Raw genomic sequence first — 17768 nt, forward strand, 5'->3', positions numbered from 1 at the left:
TGCTTTTTAAAGATAAGCATCTGTTGATTGGAGAATAATGCTATGAAGACCTCCACTGAAGGCATCAGCTTATGCCTGTATTTTCTGTCCCCAGAAAATTGACACTCTGGGAAAAGCTTCAGTCAGAGCCTGTCCCTTCTTACCTTAGACACAAAGATGCAAATCTGTAGGGAAATAGGCTTTATTAATTCCAGCTTCATGAAATTACTTGTATTTTTTTATGTTATTTTTGTTGTGATTCTGATTTGTTTTTTCTCAGGAGTGGGGTTAAAAAAAAAAGAGCATTTTGTATCATGCAGGAGTAAACAATCCCTGGATTCAGATTGGCTGCCTGTGAGAAGATTAAGAAATCTAGTTAGGCTAGAAAGTTCTTTTTCAAATGGGCAAAAATTATTTCCTTGACTTAAAGCACAATCTCATGAATGATCAAAGAGTAGGGATGATACTGCATCAGTTTTTTTCCCATCTTAGGATGTATTAGTCTGTAATTAAGTGGTTATACACCTTTTAAAATTCTCCTTGTTTATTTAGTGCTAAAATAAATTTCAGAATAAAAAGACATTTCACTCCTATTTCAGGCTGTTTTATTGGTTTTGCAGAGAGAAACTTTGATTTGGAGGAAAGGAGGTAGATTTTAAAACCTGACATAATTCTGATATACTTGGTTAATAACAGTGTTGGGAACAGTCCCCTTACAGCCTCTAAGCTGTGAAAACAGAGGATATGCTGTTATTACTGAAGCTTTGTTCAGTTAGTGACTTTTTCTGTCTAACTACAAATTAAAGTTTTAGAAAAGAATATTACTGCGTATAGCTGTGAAACATGGTCTCAATCAATACAAGATATCAGTGGACAGTTTTCATTTTGTTTATGCTGTTTCTGTCTGTGGTGAGAAACTATTTACTGCAATTTTTTATTTCTAGACTAGAATAAATGCTTCGTGCTAGGCTTTTGCCTTAAAGTGGTACACAACTCTTCATCTATAGTTGCCTCTAGTTGAATCTGTTTCACTTGAGAGCTATTTTTAATGTACTTTGCATGTACCTGCTTCCAGAACAGTGTGCTAGACATACTTCAAATACTTATATCAAAAAAGCATAAAACATGGATATGCTTATATACAATCAATTCTCTGATTAAAAAAATTTGATAGAAAAAGTTGAGCAGTATTTATTTTGGGGTGTAATTATTTTGACTGTGTCTGGGTCACAATGATCAAAATGTATTATTGACTCCTAGGTGTTCTGCCTGTGTAAATTATTTGAATGGTGCCAGTTCTTCTGCCTTTTCCTCAACTTTTGCTGTTTGCAGTCTATTGTCCTGTTAGACCTAATTTATCCCAACCTATACTCAAAGTAGCTTATGTCCTTTGATGTTAAGTAATGTTAATTAAGAGTTATTAAAAGTTTCAACTGCCAGTGCTTTGGATGTACAAATTTTAAAATTAATCTTCCCATTCAATTTATTTCAATACATTTTCCAAGTTGGGAAAATTTCACTTTGTTTAGCTAGTCTTTTCTCTGTTAACTGACACTTCAAATGTATTCTTGAAAATGCACCTTGTTAGCATTTAAATAACATTCCCATACTTAGCAAGCCATCATACTGCACCTTTTCCACAGATCAGCGTTTTGTAAGTCCTCTCTCCAAAATCCAAAGATATATTTTATTTTGCCAAAAAGGGATGTGAGCAAATGGCTAGTGAATAGTGAACTATGAAATCTTAAAGAATCCACAAGTAGTTAAGTTTTGAGGACAAGAAAAAGTCATTATCTTTACTAATGGCAGGTGATATTGGGGAAAAAAGAAGGGTCAGAGGGGGCTGTTAGGCTGTGCCCTCCTCAGGCATATAAATGCTTTAGAGCATTTTCACACTTACATTCAGCTTAAAAAACATTCCTGCCTTAGGTTAACTTGGCTTGCTAATGCATGTAAAAAATTCTACTTTATCTGGGTTGATGATGCCATCTGAATTTGTCACAATATTAAAAAAGCATATCAGAGGACTACCACCCACTCTTGTGTTATTATTTTTGGGGGTAGGAGATCATAAGGTCTGGGGAGTGTAAATGCTCTTTGATAATCCAACTCTTGCTGGCCAGTGTAATCTTGCTGTAGGAGTGCCTGTCCCTAAGGCTCTAAATCCTGCGATGGAAAGTGTAGTACCCAGTGGTACGGGAGGTTTTGGAACGGTTTGGTATTTGTCTCTTCCCTCAGCAGAATTACTGGGCTCCAGCTCCTTTCCTGCATCAAGGGAGAAGTTCTGCAGTTGGAGAGGAAGAGAGGAGCAGTGGAATAGCTTCTGCACCCTCCCTCCTACCCATTCCCAAAACATGTACCTGCAGTGCTCCCCTGCTGCTGAAGTAGAGAAGCTATATTGAGCATCCCTGGTTTAGTACTGGGGAAGGAAACAGGCTTAAGATCGTTGAGAGCTGGGCCATTCCTGGTACAGAATTCATACAGGTAGTTAGTATAGAATAGGTACTATTCTCGAAGTTCACATTCTTCATTTATAATTCTGCTGCCATGCTCTAAGGATAACCTCTTAGGCAAACAGAGGAAGGAGACAATTTTGTGTGTATTTGTATCAGTAGAGAGTCTGATTTTTAGAGGTGAACTTGTCTTTTCTCCTTGCCTGTTCGGGAGAAGAACTGGTGAGGTTTTTAATTCTGTGAAGTTTGTCTTATGTTACTGCACAGCAGGGCCATGGAGGAGTATCTGAGCATCAGCAATTTACACAGATTCATTAGAAATTCCAGCCCACGGGGAGGCTCTCTGGAAGAGTAGCAGTGGAAAAACTTTGCTGCCTTGGAGTCATCTGAGATGCAGATTCCTCTTTCCCACTGATTTCTGAGGAGGCTTTCTAAGCATGATGTTCAGCTTTATGGTTTAATTTGGGGGAGATTTATTCTTTAGGCAATTATATAGTAGTTTTATTTCAAGTGGGTTTGTTTATTTCATGTTGGTTTACACAGGTTGCTTGTGCGTTTGGGTACACATAACTTTAATTCACATTGTTGTAATATTCTCTTTGCAAAGTGAAGCTAAATGTTTACTCTGCTTTCCAGGGAAAGTTTTCTAATCACAATGTGAGTGTGTAATTAGATTTGATCAAGCTGTTTTAATGTGACATCTTTTATTATTTTTCATTATTAACTGCTTAATAACCTGACAGTCTCCATCAGAGACAGTACCTTGTATGGATTCCTGTTAGAAATTATCATTCTTCTTTTTAGCTTATCAAGATCAATCTGATTTGATATGCTGGAAGATTAACAGTTGTCTGCTAGGTAAATAATAAGCACATTTAAGGATATAAAGGATTTTTATGTTAGAACATATGGTACATCTTACATCAGGACCTATCAGAAAAGTATTTCAGTTTTTAAAAAGGAAGTTACAGGATTTTATCTTAAAAAAATAAAAATGGGGGGGGGGGGGACACACAAACAAAAGAACAAAAACTCAGATAGTTCTAAAATAGTCTTATGAGTTTTATATAATGCAAGAAAATGTATAACTTTTAAGTCTATCTGGAAGAATCCAGTGGTTTATTTACTGGCTTAAATTTCTCTGTTTAATACAGAACAGAAATGTGGAGAATGAAACCCAATAGTATATTCAGTAGGTTAGTAGTATATTCAGTCCAAGTTCTTATCTCATAGTCAGATTTATGTTGGAGACCTGTTATGTTGGAGTCTATGAAGTTTCAATGACTTCAGTGGTAAAACCCATAGATTTAAGGATCTGATAACGGTGTTGTGGCTGTTAACATTTTGATTGCATTTGTTCCAGATACCATTCTGACACCATTCAGTTTCTAAACAGGAATGCTTGATGCACTCTTCAAAAGCAGGGGAAGAAACCCTGCTCTTCAGTCCTGTTCTTGATCAGTGAAGTTGCATGAGGTAGCTGCCCAGATTTCCTCAAATCCAATAATTTAAACATTGAAATGTGACAGCATTTGTATAAACATTAAATAGTGGCATTATTCTTTTGAAGAGTTGAAAATACTTGCAAAATGACTGGCCCATAAAAAACGTTCCTGTCTCTGGACCAGCCATCATACTGGTAGCAAATCTTTTGTTCATCCATTTCTCTTTCTGATGGTGAAGGGGTACAGAAACTAAAGAAGCTGCTAAGGTTCCTAACCCTCTCTCTTTTTTTTTTTTTTAATCTTCTGTGGATTTTTTTTATAACAGAACATGCAAAAAGTGAATTTCAGCAAGATCGTTAGCTCATCAGTACTGAACTTGCTGAGGCCATTATATCTACCTTGACTATTTTAAAGGTAATTTTGTACAAGAGTGGAAATAGTTCAGCAAATATCTGTGAAGCAGGAATTTTTGAGTGCTTAGGAGGAAAGAATATGTAGCTGTGTGATGGCTATAAAAATAGAGAAAGAGCAGCTGTCATCCAGTGCAAAAAGTTGTGAAAAAGTTCTATTTAGAAACAGTTCTACCTACATAACATTTTCTACTCCTTTTTGTTGTGGACTTTTATATGACAAAATATTTGTGAATTTATATAAATTTGCTGGTGGGTGGAGATGATTCTGGCATTTGCTTTTGGAGGGAAATATCTCATTTCATTTTGATACTTCAGTTTACCTCTTACCGCATCAAAATCATTTTACATACTGCCTTATTCCTAAACCCATGCGGTGCTTTTAATGTTGTTATATAGTATTAATGGTAATTATTATAGCTTTAGCATTAAGCATTAATTCAACATTTATGTTGTAGCTGTCTCTGGAAAACAATATTGTGTTATGGTTGTATATAGTGAGCCTTTGAGGAGCCTAGTGTCTAATCTAAGTTAATTCTTAAAGCTCCCTGTATAGTTAAGGGTGAGAGCTTTGTATCTTTGTGGGATGATTCTATCCAAAGGTAGGTGGGGTGCACTGTTCATGGACATCCCTGTCTTAATCAGCTACCGTGGACTCGATGGATAAATTTCAGAAAGCTAAATTTAGAGGGAGATAAATGCCATTCTTAGAAAAAAACAACAGGACATGCTATGAAAGGGTTACAATCTGGAAGTCGGGAAGGAGCTAGGAAGACAAACAAAAATAACTGGCATACTGAATACTTGGGCAGTAGTCACAAATTCTACCTACCTGCTTTCCATATAAACTCTGGACTAGAAGTCCATGGCTGGAGAGCAATAGTTTTAAACATACAGCAGCTAGAATTTAATGTGAGCAGAACATGGATTTGGACTAGCATTTAGAGAGGAAAACAGAAGGAGCAAGATATGAAAAGATGTGTGTCTGTGTTTGTGCATGAGTGTTTATATGTGCCTGTTCTGTATGTGTGTAATGACAGCATCAAAATGGGAGCCTATCCTGGTTTTGACATAACAGCATTCTCCCTAGTCTGAAAACATAAGGTGTATGTGTCCTTGACTCTTTGCTTGTATTTCTGGACTGGGATGTGGAGCTATGCTTATGATAAAGTTGCTATAGTGTATGTCTCTACATTTTATCCCTACCTGAAATTACTTTTGTCTCTAGTGTTCATCTTGAACACTATAGATAAAGGTAATTTCTTGCAGGATTATGACTTAAATTAAAAAGCCTTCAATAGTATAAGCATACTCTTGAAAAATCATGTTTCCATGATCACTGTCAATGTTTACTTGCAATATATAAAAAAATACCCGTGCAATTACAAATATTTTAATAGAATCGCTAATCTAAACCTTGAGTATAGCTCATTTACCTGAAATTTGGTATTTGCTTCCTCCAAACAGATACATAGTAATGAATGTATTATGTGATTTGGTTTCTTGAGCAACTGGCCTTATCTAGGAGGATTTTCCAAAGCTTTTCACAGGCTTTTAAACTATGGAACTTGAGAAATATTTCTGAGGAGAAAAGCTCCCTTGGTGATTTGAACTGTTATCACCCTAAATTATAAGATGTATCAGTTCCTACAATTTCTCAGAGTATATTTTACTGTTTAAATGGGTGGGTTTTTTCCTTTGGTAATTGTATGTGTAGGAGGCACTATTAACAAAGGTTCATATTACTATAGCATAGCATAAAAGCTGTAATTGCCAACTGAACATTACTTTGCATGAAAAATATTCTTAAGTGCTTTTGTTGATATGAAAATTCATTCCAGATATCTTGAAAAAATACATGTAATTTTTTTCTTTCTATTCTGTGGTCCTCTTCTGAAAATAAGGTCAGCTCTTTTTTTTCTCCAGCAGATTTGATTTGGTCTTGTGGTAGTATTCTGTGTGCTTGGTTTTTAATGACTTTGAAAGCTTTTGCTTCTCAGAGACCTTCAAATTTTCATCAAAACTAAGTATTGGATTTTTATTAACAATAAATAAATTTATTTATTTATTTAGATGCTTAGTGTTCACTGATAGGGGAAAAATAGTAACTCTGTGCAACATTCCGGGCACCTTGGTAATCTTAAAAATATATGAATGAGCAAATTATTATATTACATTATTAGAAAAGATTTGTAAGCACCATAGTGGCAAGCCTTTTGAAAAACTGTTTATATGAGTTAGAAGCATATTGCTGGCCATCAACTATGTTACCACTGTTAAGAAGAAAAAAAAGAAGAGAAAAATTGAAGCAGATTTCTCTATGTTAGCAGAGAATGTCATGTAATTTGGGGACCCTACTCATCTGGGTGGTTTTTTTTTTTAAACAGATGGAACATTTAAATAGCAATGAATAGATTTAAGTATTTTGTATTTTGTTTAAATTCTATATTTTGTATTTCCTTTTTTCTTTTTCATTATTTATTCTTAAGCACAGACACCTATAGGAAATGTGTTCACTTTCCAACTTAAACTGAAGATGAGAAGATGACAGTTAGTTTGGCCTATTTACTGAACAATTTGGGAAATAGAAGGGGAAATTAATAGGGGGTTGTTTCTCCAAATACTATTTTGGCGAAGTTCCTCTCTAACATACAATTTAATAGCAGCAAAATGTAAAAATTCTTCTTGATACCATTCTAACTGCTTTTACAGTTATATGTAAATGTTATGATGGAATCAAGTGGGTTTTGATTTTGCGTGTTTAAACAGTAGTTCATTTGTTATAGATAATTTTACAAATAATATATTAAGACAACCATTTCCCCAAACAAACTGAATAAAAACATAGCGCTTCTGTCTGTGGCTTGAGGTCTTTCTTAGTTCTAGAGCTTTTATTTTCTAGAAACATGCTTTCCCAAAGCATAATTAGGCTGTGCTCACTTTCATTGCAGCCCTTTGTCATTGATTTGCACACACACTTTCTCTCTGTTTCTCATCTAAGTAATATTCCTTCATAGAACCATAGCAAGACAAAATCTCTGGCCTTTGCCTTTGGTTTTGGGGAAATTTACCAGCTTTTGCAGTGGACTCTACAGGTTTTTTACAAATAACTCTTAAAGAAAAGTAGTTATAATCCTTTTTTCCTGTCTTACACATAACAGTATAATAATAATCAGTAATTCCTTTTTATATGATTTAATTTTAGGGAAATCATCATCAAATCCTTAGCTGATATCCAACAAAACAGTTTATATTCAAGGGATTGTTTGCTTTGTAAGATGACTCATCATCCCTTCTAAGCCTTTAATAATTATGAGGTTTGGGTTTTTTTCCTTTTATTTAAGTCTTTTTAATTTCCTAGTTTCTCTCTCACATGAGAATAATCCGTTTCTTCAGACTCGTAACTGTGTTAAACCTGGATTCATGTAATTCATTCTTGTGACCAGAGCACAATGGTCTGTAAACTTGAAGTTTTCATATAACTCTGAGAACTCATACAGTTCATATATTTTACAGAATTTTTAAACTTGATTCATTTCAATATCTGAATACTACTGAAGGGGTCACTTATTCAATTAAAGTAAAACAAATTGGTATATATGTGCGTATGTATATGCACATATATGGGCATGGTTATCCATATGGCACACCTAAAAGATGTGTTATCAGAATGAGTTCAGCAGTCAGTTTCTTCTGCTAAGGCTAGTAAGGCTTCCTGCGAACACCCGATAAGAAAATATTAGAGGTCTGATGTTAGAGGACCCCAAGTTCTAACATGTATTTTTGCAGATTTCAGCAAGTCACGTGCATAGGTGCACATGCTTGGTAATCATCACATCTGTTAACGTATTTCAAGAAATAGACCACTTATTCTAACTTTCTGCTTTTATTAGATGCTTGACTCATGTAAAGTGTAATGTAGCTGCAGAAAAAATTCATAGTTAGAATTTCAGGACTAATTGCAGATGAAACTTTAAAGGGAACAGATTATTTCTCTCTGAAAGTAGAATGGAGCTTTAGTGAAGCTAAATACATTCAATCAGTAATCTTGAATTTTAAAATCTAAGTTAAGGATGGTCTGGTTTTATAACAGAGATATCAAAAAGATTCTTACAGGGTAATATTTATTTCCTTTCAATTTCATAGATCCCTTCAACATTTTCTTCTTTTATTCAGCTATTTTAATTACTATTAAAATTGCTATTTTAATTTTTAGTCAGGGAAAGTTAAGTTTTACTCCCTATTTGTATAAGTGTTCTGTGCAAACATTTCCAAAATTATTTCATCTGGATGAAGACAAATGCAGAACATCAATGCTGTGGAATTGCTACCAGCCCTTGTTTCCCCTTTCAGTTTGGGAAGTATGTTGGATCATCAAGCTTTGCTTTCAGAAAGCACTGTCTTTCTGTCTGTGATGAATATGGGAACAGGCTCTACATTAAGACCAATTACTTCTTTCTCACGAAACAAAGGTAGAAGGACAGGAGGGAGATAAGGACCAAAGGAGAAAACTGTCTTGTTGAGATTTCTATGAGACTTTGCACATATATGGGGTGTTCTTATGTGTTGCATTTAAGGTTGTGTACGTTTTGTCATTTCGTATCTGTTTAAGGCGATGTGAAACACTGCCAATGTATTTGAATAAAACACATTTTTATTGTCTGACTTTCATTTGCTGAGGTTTTATGCAAGTGTAGAGAGGAAATGTTATATGCAAGGAAGAGTTTATCTGATTTTCATGTTAAGCACGTTATTGACAATTTTTACATTGCTTGGGAATGGTGTCAAAGTGCAGTCCTATTTTGCCAAGAGCTTTTGCAAGATCAGTTTTAGGCTGAAGCAGTTGGTGGTGGTGTTATATAGAATCCCACTCTACAGGCTGTTTGATCATGGGTCACAAAAATGAATGTATGGGACCTTACAGTTAGTAGACTGCTGTACTGCGAGTTGTCAAATAAAAAGCTTAATGCAAATCAGCTGATGAGAGATTGTAGTGCAGCCTTTCATTTAGTTAAGGTTTTAGCTTTGGCTCCTCTGTCAGGTTTTCCCTTTCAGTGTCAAATAAATTGGCATGGTACACTGGAAAAATATAAGGAGATTTAATTAGTGGATGTATTGGGATTACCATGGGCTGGTAATGCATTGTGCTTTTTAGGTTTTCAAATGCTCTTTAAGATTGATGTAAAAGCCCAATGAAAAGTATATAGAGTCATACACATGCCAGAAAGTCCTTTCTGAAAGGTACAGTGCATTCCCCAAAACATTTCAACTAAGGTTCATAAAATACAGAAGGACATTTAACATTTAGTGAGTGTTTTGGTGAATACAGTAGAACTCTTACACATTGAATCAGTCTTTAAGCAAACACTTAAAAGTTTTATGGTAACCATATATAGATGTATGCCTGTTAAGTATAGAAATAAAAACTTTGAAAGCGTCAGCATCCTTTATCCTGTTGCATCTTCTAGCATTTATTATAACAGTTTTAAAAGCTGTATCAGTTGTGTAATAAGTAAATAACAACCTTCTCAGAGAAAAAGCTTGTGGTCTGTTGTTTTGAAGTTCTTAATAAAATTAGTGTGATGTGGTTGCCAAGGATATTTGCCAGAAGTAAAGTTTTAGGTAGTTAAAGAAGGTGGAAGGAAAAATGAATGATTAAAATGAAGTTATTGCAAGCTGTTCAGCTTTTAGACCTAACTTACTTATTAGATTTCCAAACAGGTTTTTATTTACTTACTTTTAAATTGCTTGATGGCTGCTAATGTGTTCATCTTTCCCTCCCTCATGGAACTGCAGAGAAAAAGAATATTTTATATAATGCCATAGTTGCTTTCATATTAAAAAACTGGGCCTAAAAAATTTCCCCCTAAAAGCTAAACAAAACAAAAAACTGATTAAGATTTCCTTTTTCTCCATTAGTTTTAAAAATCTGTTTTTAGTGAGCAGTACAGGCAGTTTTTCCTGCACAATTACATTCTGCCTCTTTTATTTGATAAGAAAAAGTTAAAACATACACGTGCAAATTGAATTTTAATTCTGATATGAGGGAAGAAGCCACATTTTACTTGCTGAAAAGTAGAACACATACAAATGCTGAATAATTTACTTGGGTTCCTTAGAGAAACTAAACATGAAATGATTGTAGCAACATCAGCAGCAGCAAGTATTTAGGTAGTGGTTTTCCTATTTTGCAACCATATGCAAATTTCTGCCATGGACTTTAGTATTATTGAACATACATAAAAATATTTTTTCTAGTTTTTTAATGTACAGGGATGATGACCACCTACTCTACATTTGGTCATTTTCTGAGGCAGAATTATTCTTCTCTTGTATATGTTTTATCTCTTCTTATGTAAAAGAATGTACAATACATGACCCTAACTCCTATTTGAATTGTAAATAATTAAAAAAAAGAATAATTTTATATTCAGTATGTTTTCACAAAAAAAAAAGAAAAGGCACTGATTATTTGGTAACTTGTCTTTCTCTAAGCTATTTAAAAAATGAGATCTATATTTTAAATACATATTTTGAAATCGTATGACAAAAAGTATGCATATAGATGGCTAAGCTTTTGTTCGCAGAACTGTGAAGAAGGGAGTGGATGCAACTGTTAAACAACTGAAAATGATAAATAATCTGACAGTTTACTTTAGACACTAATGGAGCCTAAAAGCTTTTAAAATGACAGAAATTTCACCAACTTTAGTGATTCATAGGCTTATTTTTGTTATACAGGTTGGTCATATAGCTGGCAGTTTTCCTTTTGTGTGACTCTTGTAAATTATTGTACTCTTATCTGAGTGAAAAGCTATTAGAGTTGTGTGAAGGAATGTGACAACATCACTTCAGAAGATAAAGCAATTCCCAACTGTACATGTATACAATTTCTCTACATTTTTTTAAACTTTTTTTTTTGTTGACTTAACCCTTGAAGAAAATGTGCACCTATCGTGATGCACTTTAAAACTGTATCTTACTCTATGTGAAATGTGCTTTTGCACAATTGTATTTCTTCATGGAACAGTGATTGTCGTTTACTGCATCCTGGTTTATACATACTAAAATGCAGTGTGGTTGGTCTGTAGTATGACATAAAGCATATTTTTATTATATTGCACCTTCTAAAATAACACAGATTGAAGAATACCCTTTAGTCACTTAGTGTCAAGTCTAATGAAATTCCTATTTAGCATCGACTGTTTTCCTTTCAAATGTTTTGACAGTAGTCATCCCCATTAAGTGCTTTCTGTATGAGGCTCCGGTAGCTTGGACGTAACCTGATCTGTGTTTTGTTTCAGTGTGTTGTCTGCTGACCTAGAGAACACTTGCATTAGCTGCATTGATCAATCCACATCACATCTCATCATTTAGGAGACAATTAATACTGTGGCGTAAAGACTCCCCAGAGCATTTTCTTAGAGCTGGATTGCTTTACACAGAAACCACAGGAGTTTGCAAAAGGGGGAGGAAGCCAAGTGGCGGGGGGAAGCATTAAGAAAGCTTTGTCTAGGAAACAAGTTTCATTTTCTGTGGTGACTTCCACTTATGTCATTTGAACTCCCTTTTCTGATAGAGTGTTTTGGAAAAAAAAAGTTAGCTGTATTTTAAAGTTGATTTGTTGAAAAGACACGATAACAGGTCACATAAATGTTCCAAAAATCTTGCTCTTGAGAAATATACGTTTGATTGTGATACTTGTGTAACTTGCTGTTAAGAGTGTAGTCATTTTAACTTTATTTTTTTTTCTCAAGGCTTATTAACCTGGCAGCTTTTGAAATATTGATTGACATGTTTTAATCCTAATTTTAATTATTTTTAAATAACATATTTTAATAGAGAAGAAAATGTTTGTTTCTCATTCTGTCAGTTTTGCTGTAGAGCTTCTTCCACGAAGTTGAACTTCATTCAGTATTGCCTGATACAGTTTCTTAAGAAAAAAGTCTTTGAAAAATTTTAAGTGTACGTGAGTACGTTAAGTTAATGAGCAAGCAGGGCTCTATGTGTGCTGTTTCATCTTAAGGTAATGAAATGTTTAATCTTTAGAGATCATCCATAGAAGCAGATGAGAAGCATTTACTAATAAAAAACAATTTTTTCTTGCAGATGACTAAGGTTACTGTACTATTCTCTGTTAAAGTCTATGTTGCAGTGTTGTAAAGAGCATATCTTAAGATGAGTTGATAACAGTAGATATTACTGAAGACATAAATTTGATAGGAAGAGAATTTTAGGCAGGAGGTTACTTACCTCCCTGGTGCATTTCTCTAATCTATGTATTATTGACTGTGATTCTGTGCAGATTGTACAATGGTAAATGAGGCCAACTAACATGTGAACTTCAGAAATCATTGCAAACTTGTTAGTATTTACCACATCATTACATTGTAATTTTCATCTATTTAGGTAGAGTGAATGAATTTTTCATTAGAAAAGATTCACGTGTGATCATGTCAATATTTACTAGGAATATGTCAATGACAAAAATTATATTTATTTTTGTGGTAATTCCATGGCTCAAATTTGTGATTTTGCTTCCCCCTCCACCACCATAATCTTGAAGCAAAATGCGCACTGGCATTGAATAGAGATATGTATCTGGCATATCTTTGCAGGGCAGTATTATTATGTTTTCAGGAATACACTAATATCATGATAGTTCATTTTATAATTTTCTTATGTTAGTAGAACTGTTCTACTGGTATTTGAAGGTAAAAGCATGGTGATGAAAAATCATTACTTTAAGTATGTTGGAAACGTACATAATGTTTGTAGAAGTATGTACTATACGAAATTTCAAAGCAATTTTACTTGGACAACCAGGTTGCCTTATTTTGGTATTTCTGCAGAAAAAAAGTGGGAACTACACTACTTCCTTTTCATTTTTTTTCCAACTCCTGTTAGATCCTGTTTTTCAAGTCAAAACTGATTTTGTGGAACCAGTTTTAGGTTTGATACATGAAATACAGAATGTGGATTGTTTCAGTGCAGTGTCATACTTATATCCTTAGGATCGATACTGGTTTTTTATATTTTTTTGTCTAGTGAGGATGTATCAAGCTGTAACCCAATATGTAATAAAAGCTTTTGTCCTATGCAGTAAAGCCATACAAAATCATCTAAAACCACCCTAGTCACAAAAAATAAATGAAGTATTTTTCTACAATTCTGCATCCATCTTTGGCCATCCTGGAGATGTTTTTAATTAAGAAATCAAAGAAATAAAGACTAGTGTGGTTTTTGTAACACAAACAGCACAATTTCAGTTTGGAAAAGAGTTATGTGGCAATGTAGGTTTTGTCTAAGCCTTTCTAGAGAATTATAACTGAAGCTATGGTAGTTATTTAATGTTTGTTGGTAATCTGTATGGCATGTCAGACTGTCTTTTTCCAGGCTACAGGGATAGGCAAGCCATTATATGAGTCAACGAATTAAAGGTGAGAGTAAGTAATGGTGATATAAGGGAGAGGGAGTGACAGCCAATACAAGAAAAACAATGTGCTTCAGACTGGCAAAGAGAGTTAATCGAAATGATACAGAGCAGAATAGAATGGTTAGAACGGAAAACCAGGCAAAACTGAAATGAGAAGAAACAGAGGTTTATACTTTGGTACAGAGTTTGGGAATGAGGAATATGTTCAAGGCCTGTTTTTCTTAAGCATCTGTCCTGTCTTTACAAATGAGTACGGTGGGAAAGTGTCCCCTTCTCTGTTTCATTGCCACCAAAGGCCTAGTATTCTTACACACGAATAAATATGTATTTCACCTATCAGACCTATTTGACAAGTGTGTCGTATTTTCCCATGACCTTAGAACGTGGATGCTTAGAAGGTAGTCACGTGCAGTCTAGATATCCTGCGTGAACGGTATTCATCATAACTCTAAACAGAAGTTCTTGAAATGTAATTTGTGGGGTAATGACTACTTATTTGGTACAAGCTTTCATAATTTCCAACTGCTAAATCACGTGAAAGCTTAAACACCATGTATTCAGTAAATAACTGCAGTTATTGCAGAGACGCAAGGTAGGAAGGTTATAGAAGACAAAGTCGATACTCAAATATATGAGATCAGCTGGCCTTGAAAGGTCTTGCTGTAACAACTTGCAGCTGTTTTAAGAAATGTTCTAATAATGAATGTATTAAATGAATGTATTTGCAGTTCAGGTGTTCATTACAAAAGCTTATTCCAAGTGCCTCTATAATACTGGTCTGGCTATTATGCCTAACCTTGTGTTACCTGAAAGTTGTACAATATTTTAGAATAATCTAGAACTAGGCAAAAATCATTTAAAAGACATGTATTCTGCACACATCATATTTGCTAATATTTCCAACAAAACCTAATGGTTTTGTTCTTTTTATTGTTTCTTCTAACTTATATTATCCAGATTGGTTTGGAAAGTTATGTGCCTACACAAAGAGTTGTTTAAAACATCTTCAGGTGATCAGTATGTTATCTTTTGGGAGTCTCTCCTTTCGTTTGTATGTTTATGGAGGTATTGCTAGTTGGTTTTGCAAGGTTGCTTTTGAGTGCCATCTTTATGTCATAATTAAAGCAGTTTGTGAGATCCTGAAGAATCCACCTTACTCAGACCAACTTTTGGTATTTGCAGGTACTACAGAGCGGGTGTGTCTGATCCAGGGAACAGTTGAAGCACTAAATGCAGTTCATGGCTTCATTGCAGAGAAGATTCGAGAAATGCCTCAAAATGTGGCCAAGACAGAGCCCGTCAGCATTCTACAGCCTCAGACCACTGTTAATCCAGACCGCATCAAACAAGTGAGTTTTTGGTTGGGAATAGAGAGTCACAGCAGCTCCTTAGAAGTCTTAAAACTTTAAGGCTGCAAGGGGTCAACATAACATGTTCTTTAAGAAAATGTTATCTTACCCTTTAGTAATTTGCTGGTCCTCTTTTTCCTTGTACTTACATGTCCCATGTTTCTCAGCAGTTCTTTTAGACAGTGTTTTATAAGTTTCAATGCCACGCTCTAATATGTTTCTTTCATAAACTTTACTGTATAAGGTGATAATACATTTTTAGGTTTCAGTTAAAGATCACTGAATTTTAATCTTAAACGATGAACCTCTTTGTAAATCTTTAGCATTACTAAAAATCACAGATTAACTGAATGTTTCCTACTTTTATGTATATAAAATAAAAACAAAAATGTTAGTTGTTTTTTTAGACCCTATATTGGATACTTTAAAATCTTACCTGTAAGAACTTGAAAATATAAAGACAATTTACTTGGGATGTTTTCTACAATTTAATTTTATGTTGTTTTTGGCATCTTTTTGCCTGTTTTACACTGACTTCTTTCAAAATCTATGGGCAATGCAAAATATATTTGCAAGGTATTATTGGTCTACTATTCTTCAGTTCGTTACATTTTCCAGAACAATTTTAATTTTAAAAAAAATTGTCCTGTAAGGAGAATGTGAAATATGTGTCATACAGGATTGAAAATTATTTTCCATTGTATTGAATAAGAAAAAAATGAAGAAAGAAATGAGTGAACACTAGTAAAATTTTGTCTTGTCTCTCTATCCTATATAGGATAGATTTTAGTTTCTCACCTGTCCTATATGGGAAAAGATTGTTTCGTCCTTCTACACTAGCAAGACTCAGTGTCCTATAAAGTAATTTGGTAACTGTATGCAATTACTTTACTTTGTATGTAGTGACATACACAGAATGCTTATCTGAAGATGAGTTTGAACAGGATGAGTTTGGATTGATCAGACTGCTTTAGATGGATGAAACTGTGCATAAACCATTGTATATGATTTCTAAGATTTACTACTATATTATTTTTTCTGTATATGCACTACTTTTACATAAAAAATACTCCAGATAATTTATAAGAAAATACTAAAAAGAGCAGCCCCAATTTTATAGGATTAGTTTCTCAATTATTAGAAATGAAAATGATTATGCCTGGGATAGAAAGAAAAAGCTGAAGAGATCTGTATTTTCAATGGCTTTACTACTTGTAAAATGTTAGATTTTATGCCAGTACTCCTTAACCCAATGGGAAATGAGTGTTCTCTATTACAATGAGAAGTAGTTTTCCCCTTTGCAATGAAATGAAGCTAATTTTTAGGTAAGTCAGTAAGATCTTGAGAAACTAGACTACAGAGCTGTTTAGTGACATGCCTAAATACTTCCTGTCTTTATCTGAAGTTGATATAGCTTGTCCACAATATTTCTCCAGAAAACTTTTGTAAAGTTGTTAAGGGACTTTTTTTTTTTTTTTCAATTTGGTTTGGTGTTTGGGGTTTTTTTGTTGTTTTGTTTTTTAGTTTGGTTCGTTGGTTTGGTGTTTGACTTGTTTTGTTTTATAAACACAATTCCATGTTTGGAATGTTAAATTAAATTCTGGAGGGATGGATTAGTGAACAGAGCTGCTGCTAGTGAAGTTAAGACACAGACTAAATACAATGTATAAGTTACAAGACTTATTTAGTGACTGGCTTTACATATTAAAATTTTAATATATTACCTGTATACATACAGGTGCATAATAATATGACTGCAAATATTTGGAAATATATATGTGCATATGTTGAGCAGTTTTAACCACAATGAATTGTTTAACTTCTCTTTTAATGAAGCAACATCTATTCATAATAAATTCATACACTATAAATATTGACTCAATAAACCTAAATCCATTATTTTTACCAAGAAGTGAAATTGTTAGCTTAGTTCTTAGATAGAGTTTGCAGTGGAGTAATCTATCCTCCAATGTCAGACTATGCTGTAGCTTAATGAAAGATATAATACCTCTATTTAAGAAATTAAAATGAATATTTTATAATGGGTAATCGTGATCTAGAACTCCAGTGTTGCTATTTTTTTTTAATAGCAGACAAGTCACAATTTTATTAAAATGATCAGGATAATGTATAATACAAGTCACTTTGAACTTGGCAAAAAATAAGCCTTATGAATTACAATTTCTTCTTTTACACAAACTTTTACATGGTTCGTCCTGTCTTAGAGTATTACCCAAGAACTTTGGCACCCAAAGTATTATGTTGCAGATTGAAGAATGTAGACTTAGCATTTGAGATAGAGAGTTGATTTGAAATAATAACTTTTACCTTCATTGGGAACTTTGAAGATATTTCTGTTGGTTTTCTAGCTGTTTCTACCAAAAAGCAAAGGTAGTTTTCTCCCCATGAATCAAGATACCTGTAGTTGAAGCCTTGCAGTGCCACCCATGTCTATATGAGCATGCAGCTCTCATTTCTGTATTGTCATTTCTTTGCCCTGGGCTGCTTTACCTACACTGGCCTCAGAGAAGCAACCTAAGAAAGGAAGTATCTCCTGGCTACAGTTTCAATGAAGACAGACAGGAGGTAAACCCTTTGCTGACTGCTTGAGTTTCAGCACTTTCTGCCTTCAGGAAAGGCATGGGTATGCACAGAGGCTGAGTCTGGCCTGGCATTTCTCCTTACTGGTGGAAGTC

General features: G+C 34.2%; 1 protein-coding gene across 4 annotated transcripts in view; it reads left to right on the forward strand.

Annotated features, from left to right (window-relative positions):
• Window positions 1-17768, forward strand: part of NOVA1 (NOVA alternative splicing regulator 1) — a 157240-nt gene that overhangs the window by 102554 nt on the left and 36918 nt on the right. For all 4 annotated transcript variants that reach the window (XM_030034326.2, XM_030034323.2, XM_030034336.2 and 1 more), the window contains one exon: window positions 14906-15072. In XM_030034326.2, the coding sequence (XP_029890186.1) occupies window positions 14906-15072 (167 nt within the window). The remainder of the gene's footprint in view (window positions 1-14905; window positions 15073-17768) is intronic.

Source organism: Aquila chrysaetos, chromosome 2, assembly GCF_900496995.4.
Source record: "Aquila chrysaetos chrysaetos chromosome 2, bAquChr1.4, whole genome shotgun sequence".
Taxonomy (NCBI): Eukaryota; Metazoa; Chordata; class Aves; order Accipitriformes; family Accipitridae; genus Aquila; species Aquila chrysaetos.